At 43.1% G+C, this 18,408-nt stretch overlaps 1 protein-coding gene across 3 annotated transcripts; it reads left to right on the forward strand.

The window, feature by feature from the left end:
- The first annotated feature begins 122 nt into the window (after positions 1-122).
- LOC8038039 lies at positions 123-17,440 on the forward strand. Of its 3 annotated transcripts, none has more exons than XM_040206942.2 (5): positions 123-270; positions 2,850-2,912; positions 5,220-5,546; positions 14,158-14,220; positions 16,959-17,440. In XM_040206942.2, exons 3-5 carry the CDS (start codon positions 5,264-5,266, stop codon positions 17,159-17,161), a joined length of 549 nt encoding a protein of 182 aa, XP_040062876.1. In that variant the 5' UTR covers positions 123-270; positions 2,850-2,912; positions 5,220-5,263; the 3' UTR covers positions 17,162-17,440. The 3 variants fall into 3 exon arrangements, with proteins under 3 accessions (XP_040062876.1, XP_029842572.2, XP_002406384.3); XM_002406340.4 differs by having other exon boundaries at positions 127-270; positions 2,850-2,916; XM_029986712.3 differs by lacking the exon at positions 2,850-2,912 and having other exon boundaries at positions 125-270.
- Positions 17,441-18,408: the final 968 nt, after the last annotated feature.

Here is an 18,408-nt window from a genome sequence, read left to right on the forward strand (position 1 = left end):
TATTGTACCTTATTAAAATATTTTGTATTGCGTCAGTAAATATTTTATCTGCATTTCAGATGTAAGCGCAGTATTTTCAGACTGAGGACTGCCTCAGAGGCCCGAGGGGCTCATAGCAACCGCTTTGTTGACTGCCAGCAACCATGTTCACATTTCTCCACATTTCTCTCCGCGCCCGGTGGCGGTGATCAACTAACGTATGATTTTGCGTCCTCATCGCCTGCTGTAATATCGAAGCGGGCAATTGAAAACTCCTCTTCACAATTGCAGGTATTTTTTACCACGGCACATTTCAGAATATTTTACCTATTTTCCAGCCGCTGTAACCCAACCACCTCCTCAATCTACGAATCGGTGTTAGGTACTGCGCTATAAATTCCCCTGGGAGCTACACAGCTGACTGCAATCTGTTATTTCGTAGTTGCGGCCTTTTGGGTTAGTATGATGATGTGCTTTGCTCACTCCGTATTTAAATAGCAGCCTTTTATTGATATCCGATTGTTTATTTTCGAGTTAAAATTTTATGCCCAGACAAATCCTTGAGGCTGTAATTTGGCAGCGACTACGCGGGGATTTTGGTATCATTTTCTGGGCTTGTATTACAAGCTCTGTTGCGAAGCTTTTGTTACTCTGTAGGCAGTTCATATATATTGAAAAAAATGAAAGATTCTCTAGTTTGCGCCGTCAAGCGTGTTACACAGTGCTTCGGTGACACCCAGAACGGGAGGTCGGCTTGGAGCTTTCCATGCAGCTGCGTGAGCAGTTGTTCGCATCTTTCTTGTGCGTGTGCGACGTTGCACACCTGTTCGTACAGAAGGCAACGTTACTAGATTTTGTACATATAGCTCCCTTCGATAACACTTTAATGCTGTTTGAAATGCACGAGTTGACTCAACTTCTTCAGTAATGCATGTTTTAGTTTCCCTCACACCTGATGAACTAAATTGTGCGTATTTATTGCCCTTATAATTTCTGGCCTTTTCGGTATGTATGTACATAGCATGTACATACATACTGTCAGGCTAAGTTATATCCTATCTAGTGTTTTTACTTTTTTTTTTCTTTCTCGGTTTGTACTGTGGGTACAACCAATCCAATAATGCACAAAATAACCCAATAAAAAAAAAAACAGTTTAAAAATTCTTTGCTGCAGGACGCCCGCATTATTTCCCCCTAAATTGAAAATCACCAGCTCTCAAAAGCCATGCACTGCCATCCCCTTTCCATTTCCGTAGGCTTTTAACCACGAGTCCCGTTATTGCATGACCGTCTCCGATCAAGCCCAGACGCCTGCATTCTCTATTCATTGTTTGGATTTTGGGGCCCCACTGTTCGACACACGACTTCTGCCTCCCAGACGTTCATATATCCTTGAGAAAACAAGAAAGATTATACAGTTTGCTCCATTAGGAATGTCACATGGCGCTTCAGTAACAACCAAAACAGGAGGTCGGCTTGAAGCTTTCCACGTAGCCGTGTGAAGGTTACACAGTTGTTCTTTACCTTATTGTGTGTGGGATGTTACACATACAAAACAGGTTATCCTGCCTTCATTATCAGAGCCCACAAAAAACGGGGACCAAAAGAAGACTCGTACAACAAACATTAAGTGCGAACGAGAAGGAGTGTTGTCCTTCTCGTTAAAGTTAAAACAATGCGAAACAGCAGAGTGTGGACGAACAACTTGAAAGAGGCCTAGACTGGTGAAGACATTTTACAGCATGGGCAATATATATTAGATTATGGAATGTCGAACCAGCCACTAGTTGTTATCCTTGTGATCTGAATCATTGACAGTGTCCTTGGGAAGCCTCATCCTAATATTTACACTGATAAGTGATTTAATAGTGTAGATTGTTTTGGGAATAGTGGTATGCTTCTATGTAAATAAAAAGATTTTGCTATGTTGGGAAGCATCAAACTGACTGTGAATCACCGAGGGAAAAAAGTGCATCTTGATTAGAAAACAAAACAGTAAGGGGGGTCAATGGTTTGGCAGTAGTGGTGTAATAAAGGAATTGGGCACAGGCTTTTTGATAGTCGAGGATTGTAAGACAGCTCGTAAGATTTTAAGATTGCGCCAAAGTGCTTACCCTGCTACATTTTGCTACATTTTACCAAGATCTGGGGAATTCATGCCAACATTGCTCCAAAACTTGATTTCAACTTAGTAACACGCAACTTGGCTGGAGCGATATGATTATGCAAGTTTTCACAACTTTAGATTATCACATCAAATAACGTACTACTCAATCTGATTTCGCATCAAACACTGACAGTACTCAGAAGTTCCGAAATAATTCTCGTATATGCAGGTACCTAGCCAGGGGGAGGCCCATGGGGCCCGGCCCCCCCCCCCCCCCCCCCCCCCCCCCAAAATCTTCCATTTTGCTGTGACCCACCCCCCCCGAAACAAAATCCTGGCTACGTGCCTGCATGTATGTATTCTGTACTGGTGGGTTAGCTAGTCTTGTTGAGTGCGCTTCTCACCGCATGCTGGTGTACTGCAGTGAGGCGACAACCACAGAGTGGCCATCGCGATTTTACCACAGCGCACCTGCGCGCTAAGGGGAAAGCATCTCTCCGGAGCAAGACATAACAATTTTTTAATAAAACTTCGCCTTGTGTATGTGCTTGACTGATTGCGATATCTTGGCGGTATCTTTTTCAAATTCTAAATTTAGCAAGGGTACTTGGGTATTGCAAAAATATTTATAAGGACTTTTCTTTAGGTTTATGCCTTATGCCAACTTTTTCTAAATTAGCAGAAGTAGTGGATGCCAGCTCGGGAAGAACAATAACGAAGGCCTATTAATCATAATAATAATAATCTCTTTATTTCATTTTAGGATTAGGGGACCTGAACAAAAAGCTGCAATGGCAGATTGACAAGAGTCCGGGACACCTTTACAGCAGGTGAAATCCAACGAAACACTAATTTACAAAAGAAAAATAGTACAGAAATAAAATGAAACACGGTATGTCACTTTTGCCAAAGCACACAAAAATACAACATAAAGAACAAAAATGTAGCATTCAACACAGGGCAGTGTGTATATACTATATATAATGTAGGAAAAAAAAAAAAAAAAAAAACTTAATAATATGCACATATATACTTAATAATATGCACATATAATATGCAGTGTCATTGCATCAATGTCCAAGCCCTTAAGAAGTAACTACTTTAATATGGCAATCAATTGGTGATTTAATGTGTGCACGAAAGTGTATTAACATGCCATTTTCTTTTGCACGTAGTTCAAATGAAGAAGTGAATAGGCTAACGTTACTGAGCTTTATAAAAAGAGCTATTTTCAATCTGTTAAGACTTCTTGACAGGAAGCCTGTATTGATAAATAATGTGAATGGGTTTTATATTAAATAATAAATACTTTTTCAGTGTGATGATGTGACATATTGGCAATGGCACGCAAACTTTTTTTTTTTTTCAAAAGGTGAAGTTTGTTTATGTTTATCTTGGTCGTGTTTTCCCATACTAAATGACAGTAATTCAGTTGCGAATAGCCGAATGATTGATAAAGTCGACGTTTGACAAACTACGTACCTAATAACGATTTTAATAGTTGACAAGCCAATTTTTGTCATGAAGTTCTAGATATAAAATGTAATTAACATTTCATAATCAAATGACAAGGGTTTTTTTTTTTCAGTTAAGAATTGCAGTTTTATTGCAACCTCTAGAACATTAAGCAAAACATATTTTATTCTAGCATTATTTCACTGGGATTCCGTACCTAAAATAACCATTCACCGCAGTTCATGTTGCCCTCCAGTCATCAAAGACGGGAAGGGGAGGAGGAAGCAGACGGGGGGGGGGGGGGGGGGGGGGGGGGGGGCGGCGGCGGTGGCGGCGTTAAAGAGGGAAGGAGGTTCCCCTCTCTCTTCTCCAGCGTTCCGCCTGCTTCCTCCCTCCCGGCCCGTCTCAGTCTCGCCCTCTGAACAGCTAGTTTTGTGTTTGAGGGAATCGATCCTGGTGTGCAATCGATGATAAAAGCACATAAGTGAGAAGGCAAACTAGACTTTGCCTAGCTGGACAGGTCAACACATAAATCTTAACGTGATATTTGCAGTGTTATAAATGAAAATGGAAGTGTGCGCTTACGCTCCAAAAGTTCTTTTGGCTACTCCAAGCGCCGCTCCAGAATGACTCAGACCTATCACATCACTGAAGTTCTGAGTGCTATGACATAGTCTGCTGCTTATGAAGTGCTCGCGACAAGAAAATACCCCTTTGGTTCTGGAGCAGTTAACTATAAGGATGAGGGAATGTTTATTTATTAAAGGTGCCGTGCCACGATATTCGCTTGAAATGTTTTTCACTTTACACGAGCTTACTGGCACTAGTGGGACCTAAGTATACTCGCACGCAGCGCCAACGACAAGGAGACTGCTTTGTTGCAGTCAGGCACGTAGCCAGGATTTTGTTTCGGGGGGGGGGGGGGGGGGGGGGGGGGGGGGGGGCGGAGGGCGGAGGGGGGTCAACTTTCGCTTGCGGTCCGAAACGTGGTTATTATTATTTTCATACGCGTTTTCACGCCGCCAGCTTTGCGCCTGTAGCACGAGCAGGAACTTTAGCGCACCACCGCGCTTAACACATATGCTTCAAACTTTTCTTTTTTTTAATTTGATTGATTTAAGGTTTTTTGATGATGCTCGACAAGTTTGTAATTGGAACCATATCATTATTTGCATTATTTTAAAAGTTAAATAACGAATTTTAGTTAATTAGCCGGCTTACCATGAGGATCATCCTCCTAGATTAGGGAGTCTTTGTAGATAATGTTTGGCGTCGTACAACGTTCTCCGCAACCCGCTACGATACCCGGAATTCTACAGCCAAGACCATCGGCGCGCAGGCGCAGTAGCTGCTTCTTCGTAGCGGAGGGCTTTGCGGAGGTGGAAACGCGGTCTACGAAAACTCTCTATTATGTCCTCCTGGTCGTATAACGCACCTGCACAAACCTCATTAGTCTACCTCTCGTGACTTTTTTTTTTTTTAATAGGTATGTTCGAATTAAAATTAAACACGCCGTGTATTAGATGCTTTTCCGTTTTCTTAGCTGGACACTGTTCCAGTATCTTTTATATTGCAAGTCAATTTTCTACCATTGTTTCCTTTATGTAATGTTAGGTAACCTCTAGCCCTTGGAGTGTTGCTTCTAAATTATCTGCCTATGCGTTTTTCCCTCTGCTAGGATGCAAGCTGACTGTGCTGTGCTATTAAACTGTTGCATAAAAAATGGCTGCCGACACGAGAGATTCCATGTACGGGACCAATAAATCCATCCTTGAGCGAGAATCGTCCTTCTCACGACTGTCTACGGCCATGGTTGGACGTGCCCACAAGCTAGAAGCCGCAGAACCGGTCAACGCTGGCTCGTGCAGAGCTCTCGTCGAGGAGGGCGACCCTGGTGCCAAGATAAAGGCTACAGAGGTGTCTGCAATAGCTGTTTCAACAGTGCCTTCGAACTGTCAACCAAAAGGTCGAGGGATGCTTTGGGAGTGGAAGTCACTGAAAGAATGTAAGTCATGTTTTTGATTTTCGTTCATGGTGTCTGTGAAACTCTCAGGGGTTTCGAGAGAGGAAGAGTTTTTACGGACGTAGCAGGAAGGTTGGCGAGACCTTTCGGCAGTCATCTTACAATGCTTGATCATGTCAGTGTTCATTACCCAGCTTCATGAGGTGGCATGTGTTGGAAACCAATTCAGCACTTGTCTGTAACCGAAAAGGAAGCAAAAAAAAAATGAATCTGGGAATTTGTAATTTCAATAAACATTTCCTTTATGGGTATGCCAAATTTGGATCTAACTTCATTGAATGCTGATGATGATGAGGGCTTGTGCTGATGATGATCAGGGCTTGTTTGTACTAAACAGATTACGAACTAAGAGTATTCTGAAGAAACATACAGTGTAACTATTTTTAATTATTATTTTTTTTAAGGTGGGGAGAGTTAGACAATTGCTGTTTTCACCATGTGTTTACCAGGCTCGGCGGACGTTAGATGAGGGGATTATCGTCAAAATAAGCTGACTAATTAAGTAAAAAAATATATTAGTTTTTTATCATTGGTTTTGGGGGTCATGTTGCAATTGGAATACTTTCGGGAATTACTATCACAGGCCAGAGTAATCTAAAGAATTTGCGATAAGGTAATAGAGTTCTACATATTAATCGATCAATTATGTTTTTTCGCCGGACTCAAAAATTGTTTGCTAAAAGAGCGTTACAAGCCCTGCCCACAATGGCGTTTAGAAGAATGATGTTGGTTCAGTCGCGTCGTCACTTGTGTCGTCAGCGCACCTATCAAGGGCACGCTGCCTATTCGCGACTCCAGCAAAACGGACGCCGCCAAGCGGGAAAACCGGGAACCAGCCGGTCCAGGTCGCTCCGCGCCCCTCCGCGTCTCTGGTGGCTTTCGCGGAGACGTGTTGTCGGCGCGGTGGCGAACAATGTAATTTGACGAAGGTCCGAATATTTCTTAAGTTTGCCTGAGTGATCATTAGTGTAGTGAAGCCTCAGTAAATTGTTTTCTTCTATTATGTGTTTGAAAGCCCGTTTACTCCACAGCACACGGTCGCGTGCTTTCGATTTCTTGGATGGGGAGGAATCACGGAAAAACTTTTTGATTTCTTGTCTGTCTCGAATCACATTCAGAGTGACGACTGCTTGGTAACTGATACTGGAGGGAACATCAATGTTGCAGTCAAGTGAATGGGAAGGGTCGATAGCTGCTTTTCTTGAGTTTGGTTGTGTTCGATTAGCTTAAAGTTTGAGCCACCCACGCCGGTCGGTGCGTTGGCTATTCATCTTGGCTGCTTTTCGCCGAAAAAAGCCTTTGGACCACACTGAAGGAGTTGGGCTGATTTCGCAATTACTTGATTCAGGAAAACTTGCTCGCTGCAAATGATGAATGAGGGAAATTCTCTGTTTTCAAAAGATGGGAGACAAGTCTCGCAACGTTAGATGCTGCCACGGCATTTTGACCTATCGCGCGTCCAATATTTATATTACCAGGACGTCGAAGCCAGCAGTAATATACGTCTACATTGATCAGGTTGACCAGCCACAAAAAAATACTAATTTTCTCTGTTCAGGATTCGAAGCAAAGTTCAATGCAGAGAGGTTCTGCGTGGATCTTCAGTGAAGACTCTCTTCAGTTTGTCTCCGTGCTGCCGGATATAGAACCATTTGGCTAAATTTAAGTAGTATGTCTTCGTCTGTCAAATATACTTTTATTCAGCAGCTCACCTAATAGCTAGTCAACTAAGCTCATATTTCAACCCGAAGGATATACTAATATCGCTTTAGTGGGACCATAGTACGTAATATAATACATAACCCGCTCGTCAAAAATGACTTCTCGATTGCTACTAAAACCTGAATTGAAATACGAGTATCAGCTGCTTAGTGGGGCGCCGGCGGGTTAACATGGTCCTTGGCTCAAAAAGCGGTTGCTTAATTTTCGTAATTTTCCTGCAGCCTGTGTTGATGGCCGAGCAGACGACTGGAGCTGTTTCGTAAACGCGGATACGCACAAAAGCTCGATTCCGCAGACAGATAAGTCGCACGGTCGAGGCATGCGAGTTAGCTGAAAAGTTACTATCTGTGGAACAATTCTATAGTCATCGCCGCTTTCCTTAGATGATCAAAACTGATTAGTATATTACCGTCTCTCCGGAGCCCATAGTTTCGGTTTTGAACGAAATCTCCGAAACGAAACTTTGACACGAAAAGAACAAAAAAACACCGGCAAAGCAACACTATGCTTTGCAAGTTTACCTGCACCGGCTACACTTCACCGTCTCAGTTCAAATACCTATAAAATTGGGCATTAAACAAAAGAAAATCTGTTAAATTGTACGCGCCACCCATTCAGGCGGCCCGGCCGAGCCGCCACGACCTGGACTCAGCCGCCATGTTTGTTTGGTGGTGGCGCCCCCTATAGGTCGCTGGAGTCGCGATAGTGACAGCACGATTCAAACGACTACGTCACTCAAGCGTCATTGTGGGCAGCTCAATTTTTACATAGAGTAAAGAAACGGCGAAAACGGATAAATATCAAGAAGACCATTACCTTTTTTTAAAATTCTTTAAATTGGTTTAGCCTATGATAGTAATTTTTGTAAAGACAAATGTCCTGTAAAACCAATAATTAAAAAATTTGCCGGATTTTAGTTCATTAGCCCCCTTATCATGACCATTATCAAGTGCCCGCCGAACCTGATACACGGTGAAAACGGTACTAGTCTCTTCTCCTTTTTAAAAAAGCTGTTCAAACTAAAATCAAACACCCCGTATATATTCTCACGAATGACGAGGTGGCGAAACAAAGAGCAGCTGAGGAAACTGAAACGTTTAATGGGGCGAACTTGTGCCCAAAACAAAAGGGGAACAGAATATAACAACAGAGCGTCGCAGGCATCGAAGTCGGCGTAACAGCAGGATCGAACGCTGGGGCGAGACCGACTGCGGATATTCTTGATGAACACCAATTCTAAATTGGATTATAGGTTTCTGGGGTTTATTTTTGGTAAAATTCATAGATTCTTTTTGGGCTTCATTTTAATCAGAAATACTGTGTTTATTGGAGTTTGCTTTTAGCGTATCATCGCGAGAAAATGACCACTTAAAATTGGATGAAAATAAGCAGTGGGTTAACGTTCAAAGTGTGACCAGAAAAGTTTGAAAAATATTGTAGCTAGGCGGGTAATGCAAAATCTTCCAAGGAATATGAAAGCCTGTTTTTTCGTGGTCTAATCCCACAACTTGTCACACATGCTGCTGGAATGTAAAAGTTGGTTTGCAGTTTGCGACGGATTTCTCAAAGTAAAATTTCAGACGTACTTTGATTATTCGGACGTTTTTGCAAAACCGTCAAGTACTTTTCTTTTATTTTGTTTGTTTGTGTGTGTGTGTGTGCGCGCGTGCTTGCGTGCGTGCGCGCGCTTTTTTGATTACAGTGATGTCTCGATAATATATGGACACCTCCGTTCCTTCTAAAAGTTGTCCATAATGTGAATTGTCATAATGAAGAAACAAAAATTTATGTATTTATTTAGCCACTGTTGGTTGGTTATTGGCGCCACCGTGGCCAAATGAGGCAACACTGGGACGGCTAAAATAGACAGCGCCGCCGGCGGCCAAATCTGAGCGTTATGCTGTGGCGCACTACACTGTCGACAGTTTTAAAAATGTATCAAACGTTAAATATATTGATGTGTGGGCATCTGTGGTTCTAGCATTAGGGAGTTTTAGTAGGTGCTTTCTTCAATAGGTTGAGACAACACAAAACGGGAACTAGCAGAACCTGAATTGAACGCCCTGATATACGGCCAAATTTAAAGGGGCGGTGCAATGATTGTATGATTAAAAGAATTTGCATCTCGTCATTTTTACGTTGTTTATCGTGTCCCAGAGGATACAGAAAACACTTCCTTCATTAAAAATGTCGCGATTCCGCTGCATAATCGCAAAGCAAAAGTCGAGCTTTTTCCCCCACCTGCAGCCCCAAGTGGCAGCCGAAGGAACTACGGCGGAAAGATTACGTGACCTCGCTCGGCTCTAAGCCGCAGCATTCCCCCGAGAAGTTCGCGTGGCGCCCCCTTACGGCGAACCGGGGTGACGTCACGGCGAGGAGAGAATTTTTCCCCGACTCGCCCCGCTCGCCCTATGGAGGCTGTGACGACGCTAGCTGTCGGCGCGCTCGTTTATATTTAATTTTTTTAGGCGTGTTTTCCGTAGGAAGTGTAAATTTTTATGAGCCTTTATTTAGGTATGGCCTGTAGCTACAGGCGAAACTTCAACCAACATTTTAAGCATGCTTGACAGGGCAGGCAACGCATGAATCGCAGCTGGTATATGAAAATAAACAAATATGGCCACAATTGCAGGAGCATCATTATAGATTTACATCTCTCACAATAAATGCTGTTGGTCTGAATAAATTGGCAGGTTATGTATACTATTTTTCTTTTGTATCTCTGTTTTTAAACAAGGACGCCGAAGCAGAAAAGCTGCATGCTCCTCGAGCAACATGCTAAATACAGTCTGGGCCATGGGGAGAGAATCACAAGTAAGACAGCCCAAGTGCAAAAGCAAAGTAAAAAAAAAAAAAAAAAAAAAAAACAAGGAACATTTATTATATACATTGCTCGCATCTAACCTTTGCTGGATTCGGATAGTATTTCAAAGGACTACTCGGGTGATATTTGTGGACTTGTTTTATATCAACCCTCAAGTAATGTATAACAAACGTAAGCGAAGGTGTCTAGCTCGTTATTAGTCCCTGAAGCCCTAAAATTGAGATTTTACTTAAATCGGAGTGTCCTGAAGCTAAAATACCATAAGCTTTTCTCACGCAGACTGTCGCCCTTCACATGTTCCACATTTTCTGCTACTAGTGCTGCATCTACCGCTGGACAGTCGTTCGAATGCTTGCTTTTACTCCTGTTTTGCTCTGTTGTCAGAGTGTCCAGCTGTAGGGAGTTTGAAGGCCGAGGAAGTCTTTGGGGACCTGTAGCAGTCTGTTTTAATTGGAAATGACAATTCAGACTAAACCGTGTGTTTTTTAATACCCAAGGCTGCAATAAAGAATGTCAGGGAAAAGTATAAACATTCCAAATTACAGCACTATTGCTGTGCATATTTTTGGGCAGTTTAATACATATCATACAGGCACCTGGGGGCAATTCGGCCGTTTTTGCTGCGACCATAAAAACTAATTTCCAGTAATTGTGCATCTTCTAAGAAATATGCCTGCATACGTGTATAAGCTATATAATTAATTCACGAAGAAGCTACATTTTTGTAAAACAGCCCTGTTCCACGAGCACTTCAAAGATGATCGGACACAGGGCCTTTAAAACATCTGCGAACCAGCGCATGCAGAGTGGAAGCGCAGAGTCGGGGTCGCGAGCTAATTTGCCGACCACTCAAAGGCCCATGATATAAATGCCACTTCAAATGCCTTGAAAGCGGGATGTAATATCGTCCTAAATCATGAACAGGCAAGGAACAGAATTCTAGCGTCTGAAACACTCGCGCCACCGCTTCACCGACCCCTCGCAAGATTGCCTTGCGTCGTGTGGGCGGGCGGAAAGGTTCAATGGCGGAATTGCCTCCTCCGATAGCTTTCGGAATTTGTAACCCAATTTTAAAGGTAAAAGGGACGAGCAGGCTTATAAAATGTACGGAACCACGTCAATATAGGCCTAACTCAACGTCTTGTACACCGGGTAAACGAAGTCCAGCTCCTCGAAGAGCTTACGGCACACAACGCCAAACCGGTGCTGGGAAGCGAGCCGAGGCGAGATCGCGGAGCGGTGTACTCCCCCTGACGTCACGGTACACCTCACCCAATCAGGGCGCGGCGACCGCAGCGACGCTTGTGTTCGCTCTCGGGGCTAATAGCGCCCGCTAATGCACGCAGAGAGAGGGAGGGGAAGCGTCCTCCGAGATAGCACACGGGAAGCTACACGGCACTCCGAATGACGTCACTGGGAGTGCGACCAGGTGTGACCCTGAAGACTGGGAGTGAGTTGAGGGGTGCCCGAAATGCCAATCTTTATCTTTTTTTTTACGCAACAACTAGGACACACAGGCGAAATCGGTTTTCTGTTCTTTACTTCAGAAGTGTCAGGGGGCAACTTCCAGAAATCTTTGACCAAAGTCCGAAAATCGTTGCACCGCCCCTTTAAGTGGACGTAAGCAGACAAATGCAGTTCTTTTCTTTTTTACGTTGTTTGCGCGTGGCTCAAAATCAGAGAACCGAAGACTTCGTCGACCTTCCCTCCTTTTCGAAAGCGGAACTAAGAGCGTCCCACCCCCTCCCTCCACCCTTACCCTGCCCTTACATACCTTTTTTTTTTTTTTCTTTTTTGTTCCAACTCTTCTCGCGTGAATAGCTGACCTCATTTTGTGGATCAGCTTGTTTCCCGTACCCTCGTCGTGTTGAAGACAACTAATACCCCTGTCAAACGGGCACGTTAAATGGCATTTAAGCAAAATGACATTATAGCTCGGCCAATCCGCGTGTTTAAAGCGCGAAACACATGTACGACGAAACCGTCCGATCCGACGTACGACCGCGCAATACGACGGTCGGAGGCGAGGGTTTTCAACGCTCTCCGATGCTACGAAAACCCTCTCCCCCCAAGGTCATTCCGGCAGTTCGCACGTCGGATCGGAAGGTTTCGTCGTACATGTATTTCGCGCTTAATACGCCACGCTGCGCGTGCACCCGCCACGTGCAGAGCCAGCATCACGAGCCGATTCGCCAAGCGGTGAATGACATTCGATCAAAATGGCATTTACTTTCCCATGTGTTTTTCGTGCAAGCTGCCTGTAGTTTGGACGGTGTCGTACGCAGTTGCTCGTCGCAAGCTGATGCTCGTTTTCGTCGATTAAATATGTTGTTCTCTTTTATACACTTTAAGCACAAATAAACAACGAATGGATTACTCTTTCTCGCGGTGCTCGTACTTTTTTTTATTATTATTTCTTGAGTAGACCGTTTCCTTGCAGCGGGGCCGAAGTTAGAACCGCACAGACACGGATCGAAATAGAGTAACCATTTTGGGTAGCTACGCGATCACGCTAAAGGCGCAAACGACAGTCCGCTCTGCAACCGGCGAAGCGTTAAAAAACGCTCACTCCGGTAACGCTCAAACATCCACAAAGCATCGTTCGGACGAGATATGTCTGCGGAGCAGAGGGCAATGAGAATGTCAAAGGACTAACCTGACTTTAGAGAGTCGCTTCGAATGCAAAGACAACGCCGAGAGACGAGCGCATTAATTTCAAATATCGAGTTAAATAGCACATCTAGAAACCCATCTCAAGTCAGGCAGTGCGAACACAATGCTTATTTTACACCTTTTACGGCATTTATTAATCTCCGACGGCGTTGTATTTCCCACGATCTCGACGGGAACCTGCGGAGCTTCACGCCTGCTAAGCTTTCGGGTTGCGACAGTCCGGTACGCAACAGTGCCTGCAACTTCGACGTTTGCTTTTCTGCGACATCCGATAGTAATGTTAAGATTAAAGGACGAAAAACGCACGAATCAACACCCTCGAGGTGATGCGTGAACAGCCCCACGAACAAGCAGGCTGGCGAAACGGCCTTCCCAGTGTTGCAAATATATGCAACCAAACTTGATATAAATAAACGGGGTCCAGGTTAACGAGACATCACTGTATTGATATTTCTTGAATAAATCCGAAGTAAATATTTACAAGTTTTTTTTTTTTTTTTTTTTAATTATTTTATCTATGCTCGTTTTGAACTCAAGAATTATAGTAAAAAGAGTCCGGCTCTTCGCGGAGCATTACTAATTTTCCTCTTTATGTTGATTATTAAGATATATGTAGGTTCACTTTAAATTACATATTTGTTATCTTATCAAGACGTACACGTTACAATCGCCAAAAGTATCGCTTCTTCCCCCGATCACCAAGTCTTGTAAGAACTATTTCGCCGGGCGTATGAACAATGCGCAAGACGTCCTTTTTCTTGAGGTGAAAACAAGTATAAATCGTCAGAGGGTACACAAGAAAAAAAAAAAATGAATAGAGTAGCCTCTTTTCAGGACCACCGACCCAAAACTTCTTTTCCCGCTTTTTTTTTTTTTTTTTACTGTGATTTTGGTTTTGTGATAAATTCAAATTGGCAAAAGATTTACTGGCTAGTGTTTCCGGGTATTTCCGGTAATATCTAAAAACCCGGAACCCTAATTATAAAAACTGAGGGAAACACATGATACTTCATTTTACGGCTCTAATGGGCTGAAGTTTAACCTGTGCATGGTTCATACGCTGCACAAAGCCGTTCTTAAAGACTGGGTTGTCACAGAAAGTAATATTTTTTGTTGTTGTTGTTGTTGTTGTTTTTTTTGGCATTTGAAATGTGCACATTTTGATAATATTAGAAATAGCTGATCCTAAATGCTCATACAAGTATACTAATTCCCCACATTAAGGGGACATCGCAACATTCTGTGAGGAGCCAAACTTTTTCAGTGTGGCTATTGAGGTTGAAACGAGTACAGAGAGTTTAATTTAGCGTCTTAGCTGTTGTAGATGTAACAATCTGTTTCTGATACGCCTGCTGTAATGCATCACTCTTTCAGTGAATGAACTCGACTGTGACCAACTGCAACAGCTGTGTGCTGAACTCGCCCTGCTTATCAAACGTAAGCATATGTTCAAATCAGTGAATATTAGCTTAATGATAATCTTGGGAGTAGAAGGAATTATAGAAAACATCAAAGTAGGCTTGAGTGTACATGTATCGGGGGGGTATTTGAACTGTCTAGAAAGACTTGAAAGTAGAAAACTGGACAAAGACAACATTACTTTGGCTGTTATGAAACATTGTGTACTAGCTTAAAATGCCGAGCAAGTGCCCAATCAAAATTGTGAGGTAGTTTGGAAAAACTGGAAGGTGGGTACTTGTTAGCTCCGAGAGCAAAAAATTCATAAGGGGCACAGGATAGGCTAGGTTTCCCCACTTTGCACTGGGGTGCTTGGAGAAACGGCTGATGAGGAGTATCTAGGTGGACCCAGAGGTATGGGATGGGTGCTTGATATGATCTTTGCATTGTTTTCAGACATTTTAAATGTAGCTTAGGCGAACACCTTGCGTGGCTTGGGTGCATGTTCGGTATTTTACGGTACAGAGTTACAATAGATATAAAGTTTCTAAGGGTGGATGGAGAGGAGTCATGATGTCGGGATTATTGTTGGGTAATACAGTCCTGTGCATGGTGTCATAAATTCAAGCTTTGAACTCGGGTAAAAGAGAGTAGGCAGGTCGGCATTGAGAGCCCTCGGGAACTCCAAATGCGGGAGTACGGGGGGGATATAGACTGGATATATATTTTGAGGGTGGAGAGGCCATCATAAAACTACCGTAACATCCTAAAGATAGCCCACCTAAAATCTAGATCAAATCGGGTTAAAATAAGGAGCGGGCTCACTTTTGGTGTACAATCAAGGAAAGTTGAAAAAACGCTAAATTTGCCATACTTGTTATCGCAACAAGGGACAGTCAAGCAAAGATGACTCTACCTCCCAGTCGGCAATGTTCGCTTATATCCCGCCATAGCTAACTATACCTCGTTTCAGCTTAAGTCCAGACGCAGCCGATGCTACAAGCGCGAGTTCCGGGTTCTCAATGTCCCTGCCAAGCACGCGTGCTTGTGCTGTGCTAGCACCGTTCAGGGCCACATGCTCGCTCTTGTAGCATCGGCTGCGTCTGGGCTTAAACTGAAACGAAGTATTGCCGCATTTACGCCGAGGCAATCATTGATCCGAACACTACAACGACTGGGAGTGGGCTATCTTTCGGTGTTTAAAAGTAAATATCAAATCAAGCCAAAACATAGGGGTGGGTTACTGTAAGACCCTTTATGTTGGTGGCCCTGATTTTTCACGAACTGGGCAGCGGGGTCATATTCGCGACCATTAAATTTCGCGATATCTAAAGGCTGGAATTTGCCTCCATGGACAATCGAAATATTCGCGCCCACTTAAGGTTTGTACAGTATCTTTCGGGGGTGGAACATATCTCTCGAGATGTTACGGTAAATTTTGGCAAAAGACTGACCATAATAAGGGATAGATTGTGGGTGGGAGAAGTACTTCATGTACCTATTTGCACATGAAAAGTTCAAAATTAAGGAGTGAAACCTATACGCTGAGATTTAAATGCTTGCAGACTAGTGATCTGGCTGGTCAAACTAGTAGCTCTGTGAAAATGGAACAGAAAACACCCGAGAGGCAGATTTGCGAGGGAAGAATGGAAGGGAAATCAGGCTATGTCCAGGTCACGATCGAAGAATAAGACAACAGAAAAAAAAAGTACATTTCGTAATTTACTGTCTTCGATACTGTTTGAGGCCAAAATTAAAGTGTTGAGAACCAATACATACAAAAAATATATACACATTGCACAGTAAACTAAAAAAAAAAAAAGGAAACAGTAGAGCCTGTGGTTTCAGAAGGCACAGGGTCTGGTTCAGCTTACCCGGAAGGGGAAACGGCCTACGCATGTGGAGGGAGCGCTTGGATTTGCTGAAGAGGATGAAAGAACCGATGATAAAAGAATAGCAGTCCGGAGGAGAAAGTTAAAAAGGTCGAGAGAAGTATAAACTTACTCGCAGCATTGATGGTTACAGTGATGGTGGACTTTATAATGAATGAAATAATTCAGGACAAGATTTAGGAGGGTCCAAGTGCTCCGGGCTAGGTTTTAAAAGCTACCGCCTGGTAGAACGGGATAGGAACAACCCACCAGCAGGCATCCATCTGCTGACCTTAGTTGTTTCTGGGAAGTGACCTAAATGGAGATGTAGTGAGTGTGTAAGAACAATCTAAATAAGTTACATGTGCTCATAAAAAAGCTTGCTTTTCATGCATATTTTTAGGATTGAATGTGAACACAAGTTTGTAACAGCTGTACCTGGTGCCACATCTTTGCCGATGCAGTGAAACTGATATTTCTAGCACATATTTTTATTAAGATCACAGCATTATTTGAATGCAATATGCAGGCAAAATTATTTTGGTCCCAATTGAGGCATTGCTGTCACTGTTCATAAGCGAACATATGAACAGTCGTGCTTCATAAAATTAACTGGGGAGAGCAATTCCTTATTTGGCGAATATTTTATAAGGACAGGCCTCGTTTCAGGGATGATGCCATTATGTTATATTTATTATGCCTGCAGTAAAATAAATGCAGCCAAACTCCGTTTGAATCAGTTTATATAGGCCTCCAAAATTAGGAAGTTGTGAGCAGGGAGAGGTGGCTGAACAGGAGGGGCTGCGAGAAAACAGACCTTTACTGTAAAGACGCATAATGCTTTGGTAGTGCTCCTTTCTATTCCTCAGAAGAAACCATTTCTCAAATGTAAATTGTTTCTTCTAGAGATCTCATTTGAGCTGGCACCATTGCTCGAAGAGCACCACAATCTTCAGGAAGAAGTGGATGCCCGCAACGTAGTCATTCATCAGCTTCTGAAGCTCACCTGCAAGCAAGCCGAATTCCCACACCGTCCCATCCAGATGTCGGTGATATTCCCGGACAATAAGGCCGAGGCCCTCGTTTCGGACGCTGCCTCGGACAATTGAAATTCGACTGGTGCTGCCTGCTTTCGACTATCAGGGAACATGCTGGAGGTCTTGTGCCGTTGTAGCGTTTCTGCAGAGAAGCAACTTTGCTCGTATCTTCAAAAGAGTGGGTGCGGCTTTCTCACTCGTTGAAGTACAGCGGCGTTACGTTTGCTATTAAAATAACTGCCCTTAATTGCCCAGTTTTTTTTTAATGTCTGCTATGGTTTGAGCCACCATGAGCAGGTTGTATATAGCCTAGGGAAAGAATTTTGAGCACATTAAAGGAATCGCACTCAACATGCTGATTTTTTGTGTTGCTTTTGAAGCCCTTGGAGTGTCTGCGATATGCGACACATCGCCAGTGCGTGGCACGCTCCCTGTCGTTTGACAGACGAAGTCATCACTGCAAGGTCCTACGATCTATTGGCAAGTGCTGTATAAGAGTATCCTGTTCGGACAAGTTTGTTTCTACGATCATAATTACAACTGCCCAAGCAATTAAAAACAGGAAAAACAACTGTCCCGCTCGCACTGCCCGTCGTTTGAGTGGCAGGTTGGCTCTCGCCTCATTCTCTGAAAAGGTTCAAACCTATATGAACCTATCTCATTGTTTGCACTTGCTAATAATGTAAATAATTTTTTTTTTTTTTTTTGGGGGGGGGGGGGGGGTTTAAGGAAAAAAAAACGTTACTTACATTACCAGCAAGTGCAAACAATGAGATCAATTGCCTCTTTCTCACACTACTGTGGCAAAGGCAGTGGTAACGCGAATTGTATTGCGTGTTGCTCTGCAGTGGTGTTGCGCAGAGGAACATAAAACACGTTTTTCAACTATGTCATTTAACCAGCTCGCCTGCACACTTTCCCTTCTGACGTTTTTATGCCTGGACGGCGCAAACATTGTTGTGTGTAGCACCTTCGAAAAAAAAAAAAAAAACAGCATTTGAGTAAATTACATTTAAAATGTGCTTGAAGTAAGGTACAAACTAAATTGGAGGTTGTGTACTTCAAGCAAAGTAGTAAGTACACCAGTACCATAAATACTATGTACTTTCAAAATAAAGTATGAGTACTTTTTAACACAATCTTTCATCACTCTGCAATAGCTGTATTTATTATTATTATTTTTCTTTTTAGCTGGTATATATTGCTTTAGGGATCCGGAAATGGTGGCGAATATTGAATAAAGTCAAGTGGCCTCAGAGTTGTTTTAGTCTCACTGACGAACATATTTAACACAATCAACTTATAAGCTACTTATTTGT

The sequence above is a fragment of the Ixodes scapularis genome, unplaced genomic scaffold, assembly GCF_016920785.2.
Source record: "Ixodes scapularis isolate PalLabHiFi unplaced genomic scaffold, ASM1692078v2 PGA_scaffold0__279_contigs__length_252992795, whole genome shotgun sequence".
NCBI lineage: Eukaryota > Metazoa > Arthropoda > Arachnida > Ixodida > Ixodidae > Ixodes > Ixodes scapularis.